This window comes from Lacerta agilis, chromosome 2 (assembly GCF_009819535.1).
Source record: "Lacerta agilis isolate rLacAgi1 chromosome 2, rLacAgi1.pri, whole genome shotgun sequence".
NCBI classification, from domain to species: Eukaryota; Metazoa; Chordata; class Lepidosauria; order Squamata; family Lacertidae; genus Lacerta; species Lacerta agilis.
In genome coordinates this window covers 19,997,887-20,015,358 of record NC_046313.1, presented here as the reverse complement: position 1 = coordinate 20,015,358, position 17,472 = coordinate 19,997,887, and the positions used below count along the sequence as shown (strand labels likewise).

At 42.0% G+C, this 17,472-nt stretch overlaps 1 protein-coding gene across 6 annotated transcripts in view; it reads left to right on the top strand.

Moving 5' to 3' along the window:
• The window catches only part of PECAM1 (platelet and endothelial cell adhesion molecule 1), a 39,561-nt gene extending 23,595 nt beyond the window's left edge, over window positions 1-15,966 (top strand). For 3 of the 6 annotated variants that reach the window (XM_033138859.1, XM_033138857.1, XM_033138854.1), the window contains 4 exons: window positions 900-956; window positions 6,263-6,316; window positions 8,986-9,008; window positions 13,461-15,966. In XM_033138859.1, the coding sequence (XP_032994750.1) occupies window positions 900-956; window positions 6,263-6,316; window positions 8,986-9,008; window positions 13,461-13,490 (164 nt within the window). In that variant the 3' untranslated portion in view covers window positions 13,491-15,966. The remainder of the gene's footprint in view (window positions 1-899; window positions 957-6,262; window positions 6,317-8,985; window positions 9,009-13,460) is intronic. The other 3 variants (XM_033138860.1, XM_033138858.1, XM_033138855.1) reach the window with 1 other exon arrangement.
• The last annotated feature ends 1,506 nt before the right edge of the window (window positions 15,967-17,472 follow it).

The window sequence follows — 17,472 nt, the reverse complement described above, 5'->3', positions numbered from 1 at the left end:
CCTCCAACATTTCTCCGGTGAAAATAGGAATGTCCTATTCTATTACTATTATTATTATTATTATTATTATTATTATTATTATTATTATTATTATTACCATCATCATCATCATCATCATCATCATCTATACCCCACCGATGTGACTGGGTTGCCCCAGCCACTCTGGGCAGCTTCCAACATATATAAAAACCATAACAAAACATTAAACATTTAAAAACTTCCCTATACAGGGCTGCCTTCAGATGTCTTCTAAATCTAAATGTTGTAGAGTTACTTATCTCCTTGGCTCAGCAGTCAAATAGATTTGTGGTCAGCAGCTCAGTTAGGCAAGTTATTTTCCACAGAGCACAGTGATCCGATTTACAGAAGTGACACATATTTTGTCAGGTATAAGACCCGCCTCTTCACACACTTCCTCCCATTAAGGGCTTCCTCGTTGACTTCGTTGCACCTGAGGGGGCTGGAGGGGTGCTGACAATGACATTGCTGCTACTTAACTGCAACTGGGGTGGGCAGGCTGCTGTGCTTTCACTACTCCAACTTTGCCCCTGCCCCTGCCCTGCCCCAGGTAAGTGGCAGTGATTCTGCTGTCAGGAGGCTGGCTCTGCAGCCTTGCTTCGTTGTTTATGGTTGCTTTTGTGTTGCACCATAAACAGGATTGGCTAAATAACTGGAAAATTACTGAGGTACGTCTTGCTCATATTTGTGTATCAGAATGCAAAATTGCACCTTGGTTATGGATAAACATTGCATCCATTTATAGTGCACTTTCAGGTCTGGACAGATAGTAAAAGCCATTTTCCTAATTGGTAGTCATGTGCTTCCTTCTTTTGAGATGACAGGGCAGTTTTAAAACACGCACCGCAAAGTAACTGATTCTATATTGATACCTTTCCCAGCTCCTGTTGTACAGAAGCCTGAAACGGTTTATACTGAAATCAGAAAAGCTACTAATGGTAAGTAAGCCAGGGGAAAAGATCAAAAACATAAATAATACAGAACCCATGTGGCATTTTTATATGTAAATACTGTTTCTTTGAGGAAGAAAGCATTTATGACGAGTTCATTTGGAAACTTACGAAAGAGCTACGAACAGAGCAATCCAAGCCTGCCTTATGCTGGTCTGGGGAGCGTGTGTGCTGGAACAAGCAGAGGTATCCTTCTGTTCAACTTAGCCAACTGGGTTCTGCCAATCTTCCCCTTCTGCCAACCAAACTATTGTGGAAATGTGGAGAACTGAATTTAAGATTGGATAACAAAAATCAATGCAATCAAAAGCTGGCTGATTTTGTCTGCTCCCTAACATGTACACTTCTCTTCATCTGCATATGTCACTCTAGGATTTATTCTTGTTCATACTGGACTGCAACAAAAAGGAACCCATAGTTGCCTTTGACTGGACTTAACCATCCAGGAGTCCTGAATACGCCAGTTTAAACATTTAGGGTAGTGCATGTGAAGAAATGTTACTGAGCACAGCATTCTTCCAAGGCTGCCAAGAACTACATACCCTCCAACATTTCTCTGATGAAAATAGGGACGTCCCATTCCATAATGATAATTTCACTGCTGTATTTATACACTGCACAACTTATTGGGTTGCCCTAGCACTATGGACAGCTTCCAACATATATAAAAAACATAATATAACATTAAACATTTTTTTTTAAAAAAACCTTCCCTATACAGGATTGCCTTTAGACAGCTCAGGGGTTGGATAGCTCCATACCCTCCAACATTTCTCCAATGAAAATAGTGACATCCTAAGGAAAAGTGGGACATTCTGGGATCAAATTAGAAACTGGGGCAGCTTCTCTAAATCAGGGATGCCCCTGAAAAATAGGGACACTTGGAGGGTCTGGAACTATCCTCCAGTTTTTTGCAAACATATCCCCCAACTTCTTGAAGTGTAATATCCAGCTCTATACTAATAAGATAATTGCAAGATTTAAATCAGCTTGCACTTGATCAAGAACTATCTAATGCGGCCAGACTCTCCACGTGGTTCCCTCGTGTGAAGGTAGTTAGATCTCTGGCCCACTATCTGAGTGATCTGATGGATCCTACGCTGAGAAGGGCCTTTACACTGGCTCGATTTCATGCCATTCCCACAGCATTCTTACAGGGTGTATTTTCCAATACCCCTCTGGATCTTCGACTCTGCCCATGCAACAATGGAAAGATAGAGGACTTTATTCACTTCTTCCTCTACTGCCCACTATATGCCTCAATAAGATCTAGGCTTCTCCCTCTAATCCCGCCGACTATCGCCAGGGACGATGACCACATGAAATATCTATTGGTGGATGCCAACCCCTTGGTTTCACGTGGAGTGGCCATGTACATATTACAGGCCCTGAAACTCAGGACCACCTTTTTGGCCAACTTCCCTTAGCCTTAGTCTTATGTATATTCCCAACATGGACACTGTCCGCTAGTGCTTTTTATTTTATTTGTTTTATCCTGTATGATTTTACTTCCAATTGTTTTAACTGTATCTGTTGTATTCTTTGCATAATCGTGTCAGGCTACTGCCTGGTTTTTTACTATGTGCTATGGCCATAGGGCTAATGCAATAAATAAATTGATTGATTGATGTCAAAGCACTAGAGGTCTGCCTCTTAAGAAAATGAATGCTTCTCTGCTTTGTACCCTATTAGTTGGCAAAGTGAGAATTGCTATAACTTCCACAATAAATCTCATTTGGAGAAGCTTATAGTTTTAAAACTTTATAGTAAACAAAACTTACTATCATTATTTAGTTTATCTGCTTAAATGAGTTTGAGAAGGGCATATGTTACTTAAAATCCTTTTAATCAATACTTTGTTGTAGAGCCAGGAAGTCCAGTGAAATGAGATTTGATTAAAAGTGGGAGCTGAATTAGGCTGACAATAAGCAAGCACCCCCTTAATCTTGCATTCTACCTTCTCTCCTACACATACCCAGCTACAGCTTCAGTTATTTTTGGAAATGTAATAACAGTGTATTGTTCTAATTACGCCTGCTTTTCCTGACTGATACACAGGAAAAGTGTTTCAAACAGATAAGCAGGGCATCACACAACAGCAAAGCCATTTTGGAGGCTTACTGCATTACTTACTGAAACAGAACCATGTTGACTTTGTGTATGGAGATGATTATTGATAGCATTTATATAAAGAAGCACACACCCAGATGAGGCATGGCTCATAAAGAAGGGAGGGTGTTAAAAATGGGGGTGACTAAATTTCCTGGCTTTGGAGACACATTTAAAGCTCTTCCAAACTGGAGCCTTGCAACAGAACTCTTGTTTAACATTCTCCCATTCTTTAGAGTGTAGCCAATGAAGAATCCATGGCAGAACTATGCAGATAGGATAAGGTGTTGATTCTAATTTATTTTATTACAGTACACCCCTGCTTTCTTCGGTCATGGAACCCAAGATGGTTCCCAGACAGCTTCTCATCTAGTATAACTTCAGCAAGACAGTGGCCTCATACGCTTTTGCATCAAACTTATTGGAATAATATGAGCAAGAAGCAAGTTTAGTTCCCATCTGTATGCCTCTAGAAGTATAACTATCATGAATTTCCTATGGGACAAACTAAAGAGCTCTGCTTTGGAGGCAATGTTGCAGTATATATGTTGAGGGGGCCAAAATCTGAATGATCCAGCCATCCGTGGGGAACAATATGTCTCCTTTTCCTTTCTGAAGGCACCTCCCAGAGCATACCTTCCCTCCCCTTAGCAGCAAAAGTCATTTGCTAGGTAGTGCACAGCCACTTTTCTAGCTTACTGGTGGGTAGGTCAGTGTTGCTTACTGGGAGGGAAATTGGGAGAGGCATTATGCCAGAGAAGTCAGCACGGTGCAAATGCACCAGTGGAACCAATCTGGTGCTTCTATTGATGTGTTTACACCACACCAGTTTCCTCCCCGCCTTGACCTTTTCTTCCTGGTACGTACCAGTGATCCACTTGCCAGGAAGTTAGTTCCACTCTACCTGGAGGGATGCTGACTTACATTCCAATAGAAAAAAGTGATTCATACCTGTGAACTCTCCTTCTTTCCTCCTTTCCTTCCCATCTCTCTGATGTCACCAGATTTGTCAGCTGTGTGGTGGGCACTTTTCTAAGAAGGTGCCTGGAATGTTGCCTGCCATGAGACAATATGTTGGAGTAGGGATTCCATTGCGCATTTGTAGCTGGAGTCTCTTCCAGCAAGCATTTTCAAGGTGCAGGGATGTTCTAATGCACTTGTAGCCTAATGCTGCTTTTGACTCTTTGTTTTATTTGGCCATTTTCACCCAGGAACCGTGTAGTAGTGTCACTTTGCAGCAATGTTACATCAGGACAGGCTCATTGGTGGGAGAGTTGAATGGTGGATTGCTGCAGACTCCCAGAACTCCTCCCAATGTCACCACTGCTACTTCTGCTACTGCCCGAGTGCTAGATGGCTGCGGTGAGCAGCCGTGTCATTTCCCTTGCGCCTTAAAATACTTGGGCGCAACATGCCATCACTGATTTGCAGTGACACTCCATGGCGCCTGACCACATTGCGGGAAGTTGCAGTGGCCTGCTGAAGCTGCCCGGTACACAGAGAAGCAATTGCAGTGCTTTGTGTCCCTGACTCATACTTCCGGGTGTTGCAGATGCTGCTCTATGCGCTGCCATGGGTAGAGGAAGGGGGTGCAGTGAATGCGGTCCACCCCAGGTGTGCCCCTGTGGGCAGCTAGCCCTGCCCCCAAGTGCACAGCATGTGCATCACTCCAGCTGCCGGAGCAGCTAGCTCCGCCTCTGTGCGCTGCCACTTCCTGGTCTGTTGATCCCACTGTTGCCCACTCCGTTTAGCACTACAGGGCTGCCCAGCACCATGTAACCCCACCCAAGGCCATTGGAGGAGCACTGAAAGAACTTTCCCCATAGGCCCTTCAAAGCCAGCTGCGATGGGAAGAGGTCCTAAATGAGGGCCAATTCACAACTCCAGCTGCCCACTATTACACCCAGGACCAAACTTTTCACATGCATTGGTGTATATCGCTTCCCCTTGACCATGGAGCCAGCACTCCAGGATTTTCACATGGCTGCTGTGCGCCAGCAGACTTATAAGATCCTGAGAATGCCTGTTCTCAGCTATTGTTTCCCCATTAAATTCTGCCCTCCCTTGAAGCCGTTTCAAATTAATGCATCTAAAATTTGAGAATCAGACCATGCAGAAATCCGTTCTTCTTTTTCCTTATAACCTGGGATAAGGAAAACCTGATCAACAAGCTTCTGTGTGGGTACTTGCACTGGAAAAATGAGTCAGTTGCTGGGAGGCAGTTTCAGTGTCCAGACAGGAAACGCTCACAGGGTCCCATTGCCACCCACAATATGCTGTGGAAAAACAAATGTTCTCAAGCGGAGAGAGGCCTGAGAAATCCTTGCTGCCTTTCTCACTTTGGAATAAGACCCTAGAAGTGGCTTTGTGCCTCAGGAAACCTGTTTTACCAGTTTCCTGCTTTCAGACTCCAGACATTACCCCTCCAAACGCCCTCTTGGTGGAACTGAGACATTTCCCAACAGAAGGCCACAGTAAAGTATGTGCCATTGAAAGAGCCTCTAAACTTCTCATATGCTAATCCAAAGATTATCCCATCTGTGAGTATAGGCCTACACTTGCAAAATAGTTGGAACATTTTACCATCCTTTTCACTGGTTGTCCTTCAGCTAAGTCAGGGGTCGGCAACCTAAGGCCCATGAGCCACAAGCGGCCTACGGGGGTCGTTTAACCAGTCCCTGAGCTGCCCCTGAACCGAGCCACCCACTCGGTGTGTTCCCGCACGCTGCGTTAAACCAGCGCAATGCGGCGCGGGGACTCGCTTCCGCGGCACCGGAAATCGCGTCTGCGCAGACGCCGGAAATCACATGCGTGATCCGGCCCACGGAGGGATCTCCACTGGAGTGAAGCAGCCCAGGCGAGGTAAACCTTGCCGACCCCTGAGCTAAGTTTTATTCAGTGTAGAATGAGTATTGGAATGAATGGCCCTAACTTAGTCATTAATTTTCAACAGGCCTACTCTGAGTAATGTTTAGTTAAATACCACCCATTGTAATGCTAAACTGTATAGCATGGATTTGCGGTTGTGCAATTGAATGTCATTCTCTTCTCCCCTGCATGCCCCCTAAATCTATTCTAGGGGAGGGCAGATTTGGAGATGGGGTGGAATTCCATTGCACAAGCATAAATCTTTCTAGTGGTGGAAAGAGGGCTTATCCACACTTACTTTTGTTCTGCATTTCTAGGCACAGGTCCGGGCTTTCAAGGTCCGTGTCCGACAGGAAAGCACGGGGCAAAAGGTAAGTGTGGATTAGCCCTTAGCAGAATACCACCCACCATTGTATTCAACACAGTTTTGTTGTCTAGGCCTTTCTCTTAAAGCAGAGGGAAAGCTGGTGATGATAACAGTGAATAAATTGTTGGAAGCACAATATTCAAAATGGAATGTATGAGTGTTTTCATGCATTCCACAGAGCTGGATATCCGCTGTATATAGTATGTGAGCAATGCATCTCTCGTTTTTCAAAGTTGGGACTCGTGCCTCATTGACTTGCAGAGGGTGCTGTGAAACCTGGCAACCATGTCCATTGCTTTTGTTTTGTTTTAGGCCAGATTTTGGGGGCTAAAAAATAATTTAATTACCGGTACATCACTTTATTAAAGTCGGAGGGTATCTGCACCAAAAGATATGCTGCAGATAAAGACACACTTGTAAAAACTCTGTGAGACATACTTGTAGACCTACTCATAAAACATTGCTGGCCACCTAGACTTTTGATTTAGGGTGACAAAGACATGGGATATCCGTTGGTTTCCCCCGGTTTCCACACCCACCCAGCCATAGTATAATTAACAAACATCCCTTCATTTGAAGCTTTCGAAATACACAAAATTTATAATTTCCTCTTTCCTGGTAAGTACAATGCTTAGCATGCCACATGTGACTTTAATAAATTGTTTCAGATTTGTTTATTTCAAATGGCTCTTTGATCTAACCTTTGGTGAAAGGAGCTGTTCTGAACTGTATCTACTTCAACAATCCCAAATTTTGTGCCTACTTTATCATGACCTGTCAGTATGGATTAAGGAGTTGATTCAACTACTCCATCTCCCTCCCCTTCACATTGCGCACATCTCCCCCCTTCACATTGCGAGACCAACCCTGTATTTTGGTGGGCAGAGCGTAGAATAGGAACTGGAATCAGTGCCAACTCCTGACTGTTTGGAAGCTACTTCAGCACAATATAGAGGGAGAGCATTTAATTAGCTCTGGAACTTTGTGCAAGGGCCGAGATTACTGGAATTTCAAAGGCAGAATTTCCAAAAGGTGGTGTTTGTCTAAAGGAAGCTCAGCAACTTTGGGGGGGTGTACTGGTTTTTACTTTTTGAAATATGGCAACCCCATGAGTTGGCTGAGAGTTTCTTATTTTATTATTTTATTCTACACACAAAATGAGAAATGAGCATAATAGGAAGGTAGCTCTATAGTAAAAACGTATGTTAGCTTTCTATCATTTTTTTCCATTTATAATTACAGTATAATTTTTGAAAGGAGTTTACCGACTTAACACTTCTCTCAACATAATTAGTTTTCTGCTTCATTGTAAAAACCTCTAAGCAGTTTACATGGAACAGAATACACTTTCAAATTATTGATAAATGTTATAAAGGTAAGATGAACACAAAACAGGGAATCAGGATAAATTAACAAAGATATCACACTGTAACACCTTCCTTCAATGAACCTTGGGAGCTGCAGTTTGATGAGAACAGCCTGGCGTCATCAGCGAACCTCGCTGCTTCACTGCTCACCCCTAACTCTAGGTCATTTATAAGCAAATACAAAAGGGCAGGTCCTAATACTGATCTTAGTTAGGAATCCACTTCCTCCATTCCTCCATTGGGAGAACGTCATTTCATTCCTACTTTCTGCTTCCTGTTCTTTAACCATCTACAGATCCATAAAAGGACCCGCCCTCATATCCTGTGACAGCTAAGCTTACTTAGGAGTCTGATGCAGAATTTTATTGCAGATATTTTGAGATTCTAAGTACCGGTACTATACACAGTGTTGATTGGATCACCTCTCTATGCTTGTTGTTGACAATCTCAAAAGAACTAAAAAAGTTTAGTGAATATGGATGTATCCTTGCAGAAATCTTGCTCTTCTATAAGCTTTGATAATGCTTTCCACCCAGGAACAGGTGTGGGAGGTGTCTGATGTTAATTCTTTATTCTAAAGATATGTTTTGTGTAATAAAAACAACAAGAAAATATGTTGAAAAATATAATACTTTCCCCCAGTTTTCCTAGAACTAGACATTACACTATCTGGCCTGTGATTTTCCAGTTCTCCTTGGATCCATTTTTTAAAAAAAATTGTATCATATTGGCCGCTTTCCAGTCCTTGGGTGTGGAAGCTGTACTATGGGACAAATTACATATTTTTGTTAGAGGATCAGCAGTTTGACGTTTGAACACACCATAGTTACCAACAAAGGAATACCAGGGAAATGGCAAAACAATTAAAATGTTAGTTTTTGTTTCGACTTCAAAATTAAAATCAACCACTTTGACAGTAAAAGCTTTTTTAAAAAGGAGATTCCGACTAAACATCAGGAATAACTTGCTGGCAGTAAGTGCTGTTTGGCAGTGGAACAGATTTCCATGAGAGGTGGTAGACTTTCCTTCCTTGGAGCTTTATAAGCAGTTGTTGGAGGGCCACCTGTCATGTATGATCTATTTGAGATTCCTGCATTGAAGGGGGTTGGACTAGATGACCCTGGAGGTCCTTCCCAACTCTACAATTCTATGATTCCATGATATGTTTATTGCATATGTAACTGTGAATGCTAGAAAGCACTCAGATAAAAATGGATTCTAGACCTCTTGTTTGTACCTTGATGTGTACGGTTGTACTGTTTTGTTAACTCTTACCAGTTCCTAAACTAGATTTTATGATTTTCAGATGCTGGAGGAAACAGACATTCAGTAAGTATGCATTTTATTTCCGTCATAAGAACTTGGGAGATAAGAACTTGATTGTCAAAGCAGAAGCCTAGATTTCTGTTTTAATAAATGCTTTTTGTAGCATTTTGTTCATTCTTACAATGTATACTTACAGTGTATATACTGAGCTGGTAAACCTAATAAGAATAATAAGCAACTAGAGAGAGATTCTGTAAATTATAGTGTTTTTTATGTTTGAAAGAATTTAATTATTAATTTTTTATTTATTCCTTTTTTATTTTATATCTGCACCTTTCCCCAATGCAGCCCAGAGCTGTAAATTAAAACAGATACAACTAAAAACACACACATATATATATGTAACCCACCCATCAGCTTCATCCATTAACCTTGAGTGTCTTTGGGGAAACAGGTAGAGGAGGTAGGATGAAAATAAATAAATAAATGCAAATTGCCGGTATGGTGGGTCTGATCTGGTTTGGAATCACACTGCAGGGGGATAAAATCTTCCCTATCCTCCACATTAGTGTCCTGATACAAATTCTTCCTCAAAAACACATATACAACTCAATTCTGGCAATTGTGTAAAGAAACAAACCCTACACTTATGGGCACAAGCCAGGGGAAAATTGAGCACATGGTGGTGCCCAGACCAGAACCTCCTCATTGTGTGCCTCTGCATGTGGGATACTGCTCTTGGCTTGCCTTTATGAATGCTCAAAGAGTGATATTTAGCAGTGGGATGCTGTGAGCACCTGTTTGAGTAGCTAACCAACAGCAGTAAGCTTTAGGTGTGGTCAGAAGATGGCACTGGATACACAAGGAAGTCTCCAAACCAAGCTTCACAGGTGTAGGAAGTCACGTCCTTTGCCTGGTTGCACTTTCGCACATGACCAACTAATCATAGCACATTCAGGATATTCAAATGCCCCATAATGATGTCAGTAGGCCCTGACTCTGAATCACAATAAATAGCATCAGTTGCATCACTCAGTGACACAAAATGTGTGCGTACACACACACACACACACACACACACACACAACATTCTTGTTAATAGGTGTTCTTGTTAATAGGCATCCGAGTCCTTGTGAGATTAGGAAGAAACACTTTGTATTCTTTATATCCGACTGGGACAGGACTGAAGGTCACAGAGTCTGTTAGAATATAAACAGACCTATTTTAACAGAGGAACAGTAGTTACCTCATTCATCCCTGTTCACTTCAGATTAGCATTTAATATCTCTGTTGCCTTAGACTTGCATTGTTCGTTGTTAAAGTGCTTCCAGGCGGGTATTTGTGGGGTGGGATCAGTGCTTCTCATGGATGCAAGTTTTTTTGCAGGGTCCACGCAATGTTGTTAAATGTATTTTCTTCCATTTAATTCTCTTTTGACTGAAGCACTCTGAATCTAAAGCAGCATGTTTTTGGTCAATGTCAATATGTGGAAGAATAAACAAGAGTGACTGATAGTTACTATCCAAATGGCTTTGTAGGAGAAGATATTTAATAGTTTGCCCCAATCACTTCTTTAAAATAAGAATTTTTCTAAGGCTTGAGATGATTTGGGGATGAGAGGGACACAGATTTTCCCAAAATGACAAGAGTGTCAACCAAATTTTGGAAGGCCAGTTGAATCTAGCTAGATTTACATCTGAGTCACCACATTTTGGGTTAGGCTGAAAAGTGTTGTTTTTGTTTGTTTGTTTGTTTGTTTGTTTCAATGGGAAAGTTAAACAGACCCTTAAGCTCTCTCATGTTGAAGACAATGGAACTTATTAGTGCTTAACTACTTGGCTGAGTCTTTAGGGTTGACATATTCCGAACCAGAGAACAGCCATATACTTTTACACACCCCACTGAGGCAGGGAACGGGCTAATGAACTTCTCCTAACGATTCCCCACCCACCCACCATCCCACCCACCCTGCCACCTTCTTACAGTTTGGCATACCTGGAGAGGCTGTCCTCAAGCAGGGGAGGATGGTGGGTGACTGTGCCAGGCAGGGAACAGGTAGGAGAAGAAATTATGACTGCCTTATCTCCCGCAGCATTGCAAGATTTCAAGACATGTGAATGATCTCCAGCTTTAAATCCTGCAACCCTGCTGCTGTGGGTGATGCCCTTGCTTTCTTCACCTCCTGTTTTCTGAAACGTAAGGGTTTACCTTGGGAAGTGCTTGTGCACAAGAAACGAAGGGCCATAAGCTTCATTTATTTTATTTAAGGTGGCGGCGGCGGGAGGGGGGGGGGAATCAAGTGGCACTTCTCACAAGCAAGGTGTTCAAGGACTGTTTCACCCGATGCAGATAGCAGACACCCAGTGTATTTCACTGTCTCCTTGCAGCAAAAACATGCTGCAGAGAGTCGTGATTGCCTCCAGTTCCCTACAGGAAGCATGTTTCTCTCCCCCCCCCCCCGAGATCCACAATATACATTTAAAGCACATGACTTTCCCCAATGAATATTGGAGACTATAGCTTTTTAAGGGGTGCTGGGAACTGTAGCTCTGTGAGGATGAAATTACAGTTCCTAGGATTCTTTGGAAGAAGTCATGTGCTTTAAATGTATGTTGAAGGGCTGGGGTCATAAAAACCACCAACATAGTTTATAGTGCACCAGACAGAGCTGGGGTTGTTGTTTTTTTTTTGCACTTTTCAAATTGTATCAAACTGCTTTGAATTTAAATTGGATCAATTCTTTCTTATGTTTTAATCGATTATAAAAGAAGCTCTAAGAACCACTGCTTTGAACTTTTAAAGCTGCAGGGATATATGGAATTACCGGTACTTTAATATATGCCCCTGCATCCCATAATAATCTCATTGTTTGATCTCATGGATCATCTTCTAATTGTTCTAATTCAGAATTATAGATGTCATACATTGCTTGTCATGCATGGGACTTGTTTGCAGATGCTTCTACAGTGCTCCTTGCCCCTTAATGAATTCTGTCTCAAGCTAGTTTTGAAAGTATCATGGGCAAATTTTGAATTACTCAGAAAGGAACTGGGTGGGGGGTTTCCTTCCTGGAATCAGAGCTGGCAATCTTTCTGTGTTATTTAATAGCTACCACCAGTTTCTGAAAACATATGAAAAGGAAATATCTTAACAATGAGCAACCACTTCGTCAAATACTAATTTGGTATTGTGCTTGATTTGGTTCAGCAATGCAGCTTGACTTTATCAACGTTTTCCCCTCCATTACTTTGTCTTGTTGGTTTGCTTTATTTGGTCTAAAGCAAAATACAGCCAGAACATACTTTAAGTGTTAAATTACTATAGATTTAAAGGGTGCCATATTGGAAGATGATATCTACTATCTACCTCTTTGAACAGCTGTCCATTTGGGACACCTTGTGCTGCCATTGTGGTCAAATGAACCCAAGCCACTCTGGGAAAATTCTGAATTGCAGAAAAGATGCTTTTTCAACAATTCAGCTACTCTAAGAAGGGGATGTGAGTGTTTTCATCAGTACCTAAGAAGAAACTACTTTGTTGTTGTTGTTGTTCAGTCGTTCAGTCGTGTCCGACTCTTCGTGACCCCATGGACCAGAGCACACCAGGCACGCCTATCCTTCACTGCCTCCCGCAGTTTGGCCAAACTCATGTTAGTAGCTTCAAGAACACTGTCCAACCATCTTATCCTCTGTCATCCCCTTCTCCTTGTGCCCACCATCTTTCCCAACATCAGGGTCTTTTCCAGGGAGTCTTCTCTTCTCATGAGGTGGCCAAAGTACTGGAGCCTCAACTTCAAGATCTGTCCTTCTAGTGAGCACTCAGGGCCGATTTCCTTGAGAATGGATAGGTTTGATCTTCTTGCAGTCCATGGGACTCTCAAGAAACTACTTAGGATGGAACAATAAATTATTGTGCTGAAGGCATCCATTTTAAATTCCAGGGAAAACATTACACTGTTGGTGTGGAGACACAAAGAAAAACATAGTTAAAAACCACATAAAGACAACAGAGTGGAAACTATAGGTACACTTGGGTATGTCTTTTGTGTGGAAATGAGCAGTCCATTTTGCTCAGATAACCTTACTTTCATTTGTATTTACATGTCCATTGGTACTTGTTGGCTAGGCAGAAAAGCCACTCCAAATGCCTTGGGGGAAGATGGTGCTGACCAATTCATGTTGTCCACCATTGCAGATGTGCAGTAATTATGCAATAGGGAAGGAAGAACACATGCTTGAAAAAACTCTCTTCTTTGTCAAAGGTCTTTAGAACATATTCCAGGCTCTAATTCAGGGGTGGGGAACCTGCAACCCTCCACATGTTGTTCGATTCCAACTCATTTCAGCCCCAGCCAATAATGCCAATGTGCATTGCATAACTTTTCAAAATTAATTTTGCATGTTTTTAATTTTTAGCAATATATTTATTAGATCCAGAGGAGTATCATATTTTGGTGTGATGTTTGATCAACATGTTGGATTTGTGCTTACTGTATTTTATTCTCATTGTTTGCAGCGAATAGAAAGCTCTCCTGATGAGACTTAGAAAAGCAGGCAACAAACACCTGTGAAAACAAGGAGGAGGACAAGCTACCAGTTCCCAACATTCTGCAGCATTTAGGTGCTCTCAGAAGTCACATTTCGCTTGAGCTGTTGGTAACCCCCATGGGGCGAACCTAGCATCATACAGTGTTATTGCTGTTCTGCCACTGCTACCGCTTAACATAGGGCTCACCCACACTTCCACTTGCCCCGCTGCTTCCTCCAGGGAAACCTGCTTTTTTACAAACCTCAATAGGGCTTTCCACAGTTTGACATTTGCTTTTGTGGTAAAGAATGGGTTTTTCTGGGGAAAGCGGTGGGGCAAACAGAAAACCACTTGTACCCGTGCTTTGCAGCCATCGGGCAAGCATGAGGATGTGGGTGATGTACCCTCTCCCAATGTTTGAGCTGTATTTTTCTTTAATGCCATTCTAATCAACAGATGTGTGTGTACATATGGAGACTGTTTTCCCACCTCTCTTGTTTTCAGTCCTCCAAACCCTTCTGGAGAGATGATATGCCTGCCAAAATGTGAAGCTACATCTGTTCACTTCCCTATGATCCCTGAAGACAGTGCAAGCCACTCTGGCAATTGATTTGTGGGCATAAATGCTGCTGGTAGCAAGACATCAGAGTTGTTTTTTCTTTCTTTCTTTTTTTGCCAGACGGAGGAGTGTCTTACACACATGACAGTCTTTCACACAGGAAAAATGTCCAGAGTGTTTAGTAGCATCGACATTTCATGTCCTGTTTGCATCATCCGTGGAATGCCTTGGCTAGGGTGCGTAGAAAATGATTATTAAACACCCATTGTCTGCCCCCAGTGTTCACTTTCTGAAGGTGCACAATAAATAAGTCCTTAAAGGATTTGCCATTTTTTTTAAATATAGAAGTGCTACTACTATAGCTGTCTGACAAAGCAGGTTTTTGCTCTTGAGACTCAACCTCATCTGCAGACCTGGGCATGTCACACTAGAACCAAATAACTATATTTTAAGTTGAATACCTGTGAAAAGTTTCTGACTTTCCTAAAGGTGTAATGCCAGTGCAACTGTGAGCTTCAGTTGTTCTTTGTCAAACAACCTCTTGCATCGAGGGTTCTTTCATATGCTGCTTAATAGTTCACTGCATAAATTACTGTTCTTCCCATGAGTCAGATGACACAAAGCAGAGATCACTGATACATTATAGGACTGTGAAGACGTCATATTACTGTGTAAACTAAAGCAGAACGGGGGCAGAGCAGGAGCACGCTTGCTGTATCCACCCTCTGTGACATTCAGCACACTGTCTAAAAGAGTCTGCACATGTACAAACTGCACTTGCATATTCCTACTTGCACAGAGGGTACACACAGACAGTTTGTACATGCTTAGCTTTTTCAGAAGTTACGTTGAACATATGTTGGAAGTGGGGGGCATGATCTCATTTCCACCTCGCTGGCACATTACATCTACCCAAAGGGTTACACCTGCATAGTCCACTCTTTAGATCCTTGGTTGGGATTTGAAACAGACCTTGATTTTACATTTGCAGTGTTTTGCCATTCCATCCTCTCTTGAATATATCTCTGGAAACCTGGATATCAGAAATGATTCCTGGGTATGGGAGGGGAAGCCAGGATTCAATAATTCCAGTTCAAAATGTTCCTCTCCTTTATTTGTGATAAATTTTAAAAGACACTAAGATGATGAAAATGTTGTACTTGTATGTGGCACATCTTTTATAATAGGGATTTCATTTAAAACATGTAGCGTGGATTCAGTGTCACGATTTTGGCCCAGGACAACAATAAGGATTTCATTTTAAAGTGATTGCTATGATACAAAAAGCTGCAATGCTTATAGCCCAATAAGTAGTCTCCCTTTTTATTGGACTTACTCCCAAGGCAGTAATCCTAAAGCAGCCTTTATGCTGGTGCAAGCTTCCATTGATTTTAACAAAGCTTCTTCTGTCTGTCTACTGTGATATTTGTGCTGCTCATAAAAGCAGGACGTAGACTCCAGCAGAAAGTGATGTGTAAATGCTCAAGCACATATAACACCAGTCAATAATTTATTAATGTATTTAGCCACAAAAACCATGAAGCTACATATAACTAAGAAGTGAAGAACACTAATATCAATGAAACATGGCTTAAGTCATGTTCCTTGTGTTAAATGATCTATAGGCAGATGTTGGGACTAACCTTGTTACCTCTGTGGATTGGTATCCATTTTTCAAGCAAGGTTTATTACGATCCACAAAAAAGAGTGAGCCGCTCAGGTTCTTGCCGATGCGATATATTTTAATTAATCTCCCTTAAGTTGCTGCATTGCACTTTTGAAGACTTGCCTTTTTAAAAGTTTAGCAGTGGCGCAGGCTCTTTGCAACATGTGTCCCTTGGCAAATGCGTTTAGGAGAACCTTGGCCATGCTCCCCCATTCAAATGTTATTACACTGAATTTGATGAGGTATTTAATTAAAGAATTGACTCAAATATAATTTGTGGCGGAATCTTTTCTTACTACATTTGTCACACGTGTGAGAATATACAAGTGCGGACGTTAGATAGGCATCAGACTGAGAGCTGCGTTGAAAGCTTCAGTGATGCTGTTAGTTAATTTTAGACTCTGAACTTCATGGTTTTGGAAACAGTCTGTGTGACTTTTATTGGATGCAGCCTCTCTGTAGCCAGGCGTGACATTCTGGCAATAATTCTGTGTCTGGCAGCCTGTGTCTGTTATCAGAAATGTTTGGCCCAACCCATCCAGCTGAGTCAAGTTATGATGGAAAAAAGCTACAGCTTATGCCATTCCCACAATTGTCCTAGTGCTATCACTTGTGTATGTGTACCACTGAGTGAGGGCTAAAGCCCCTTTAGGAGACTTTTCCCTGTGCAAAGGGCCAAGAAACCCATCCCTTGTGCTAGCTGAAGGCACTTCAAAGTGGTGATAAAAACATCCATGGAAGAGGGCAGCGAGGTAAGCACACGAGGTGTACACACTGAAAATGAAAATACAATATAGGGTCCACTGGTGTTATTGTTTCGGTGGATAGCAGCCCTTTTGTTAGAAGCTGGAATTGGAATGCACATCATTTTTGGTACATCTGTCCAAGGTTTGGGCGGGGTGGAGGTTTAAAGAATATCTAACACCTTATGCCAGAAGGACTGTTTTGGTTCTCTTTGTAGTAGCTTATTACTTTGCCTAACCATGTCTTTGCATCCACCCACCTACCCTTGCCTGCTTTGCAGGGCATGGGGAGAAGATCAGCAATCTGCTTTTCTGTGATGATGACCAGCTGTCAGTGGTGCTGTCAGGGTAGGACTTTGGGGCAAGACCCAATTCAGCAGAATGCAGCAGGGTTGGCTTCCTCCATGTCGAAGTAAGTGAAATAACACATATTAAACAGCCCTCTCCACTCCAGTAAGGCCATCAAGCTCCAAGTGTAGCAATGTGGATATTGGCCTGTATAGGATAGGACACATTCTTGTGCAAATGCTCCATACAAGAGTTCCTCTGAACCCTAACAGAGCCACCTTTAGCATCTTGGGACTCAGCTATACAGCTGCAAATATAATGTTTTAAGTGCATTATACAAATGTGACACTAGATGGCGCCAGTGAGCTAATGGCAAATTCCACATATATTTTAAAACATTAAAAAAAAAACAAATATGTGTGGATTCAGCCTTAGTTACTGTTCTCTCTGTACTATATATATGTTCCAATAGCTTTTCAGCCCATATTCTTTGGGCCATGCTAGGACTTGATTTCATACTGTTATTAATAATAAACAAATTTATGGACCACTTTAAAGCACAAACCTCCTCTTATTGGAAGTCTACTGGAAAGCACCATATAGAATGCAAAGTCAGGGTAGGAATAGCTTATACTGTAATGCAAGCGTCTCCTATTGAAATGTCCTTTTCTACAGAAGTATTAAGATGCAGCATCCTGCACTGTTTTTCACCTGGTCATCCTAGCTTGTAGCTACTGCAGATAT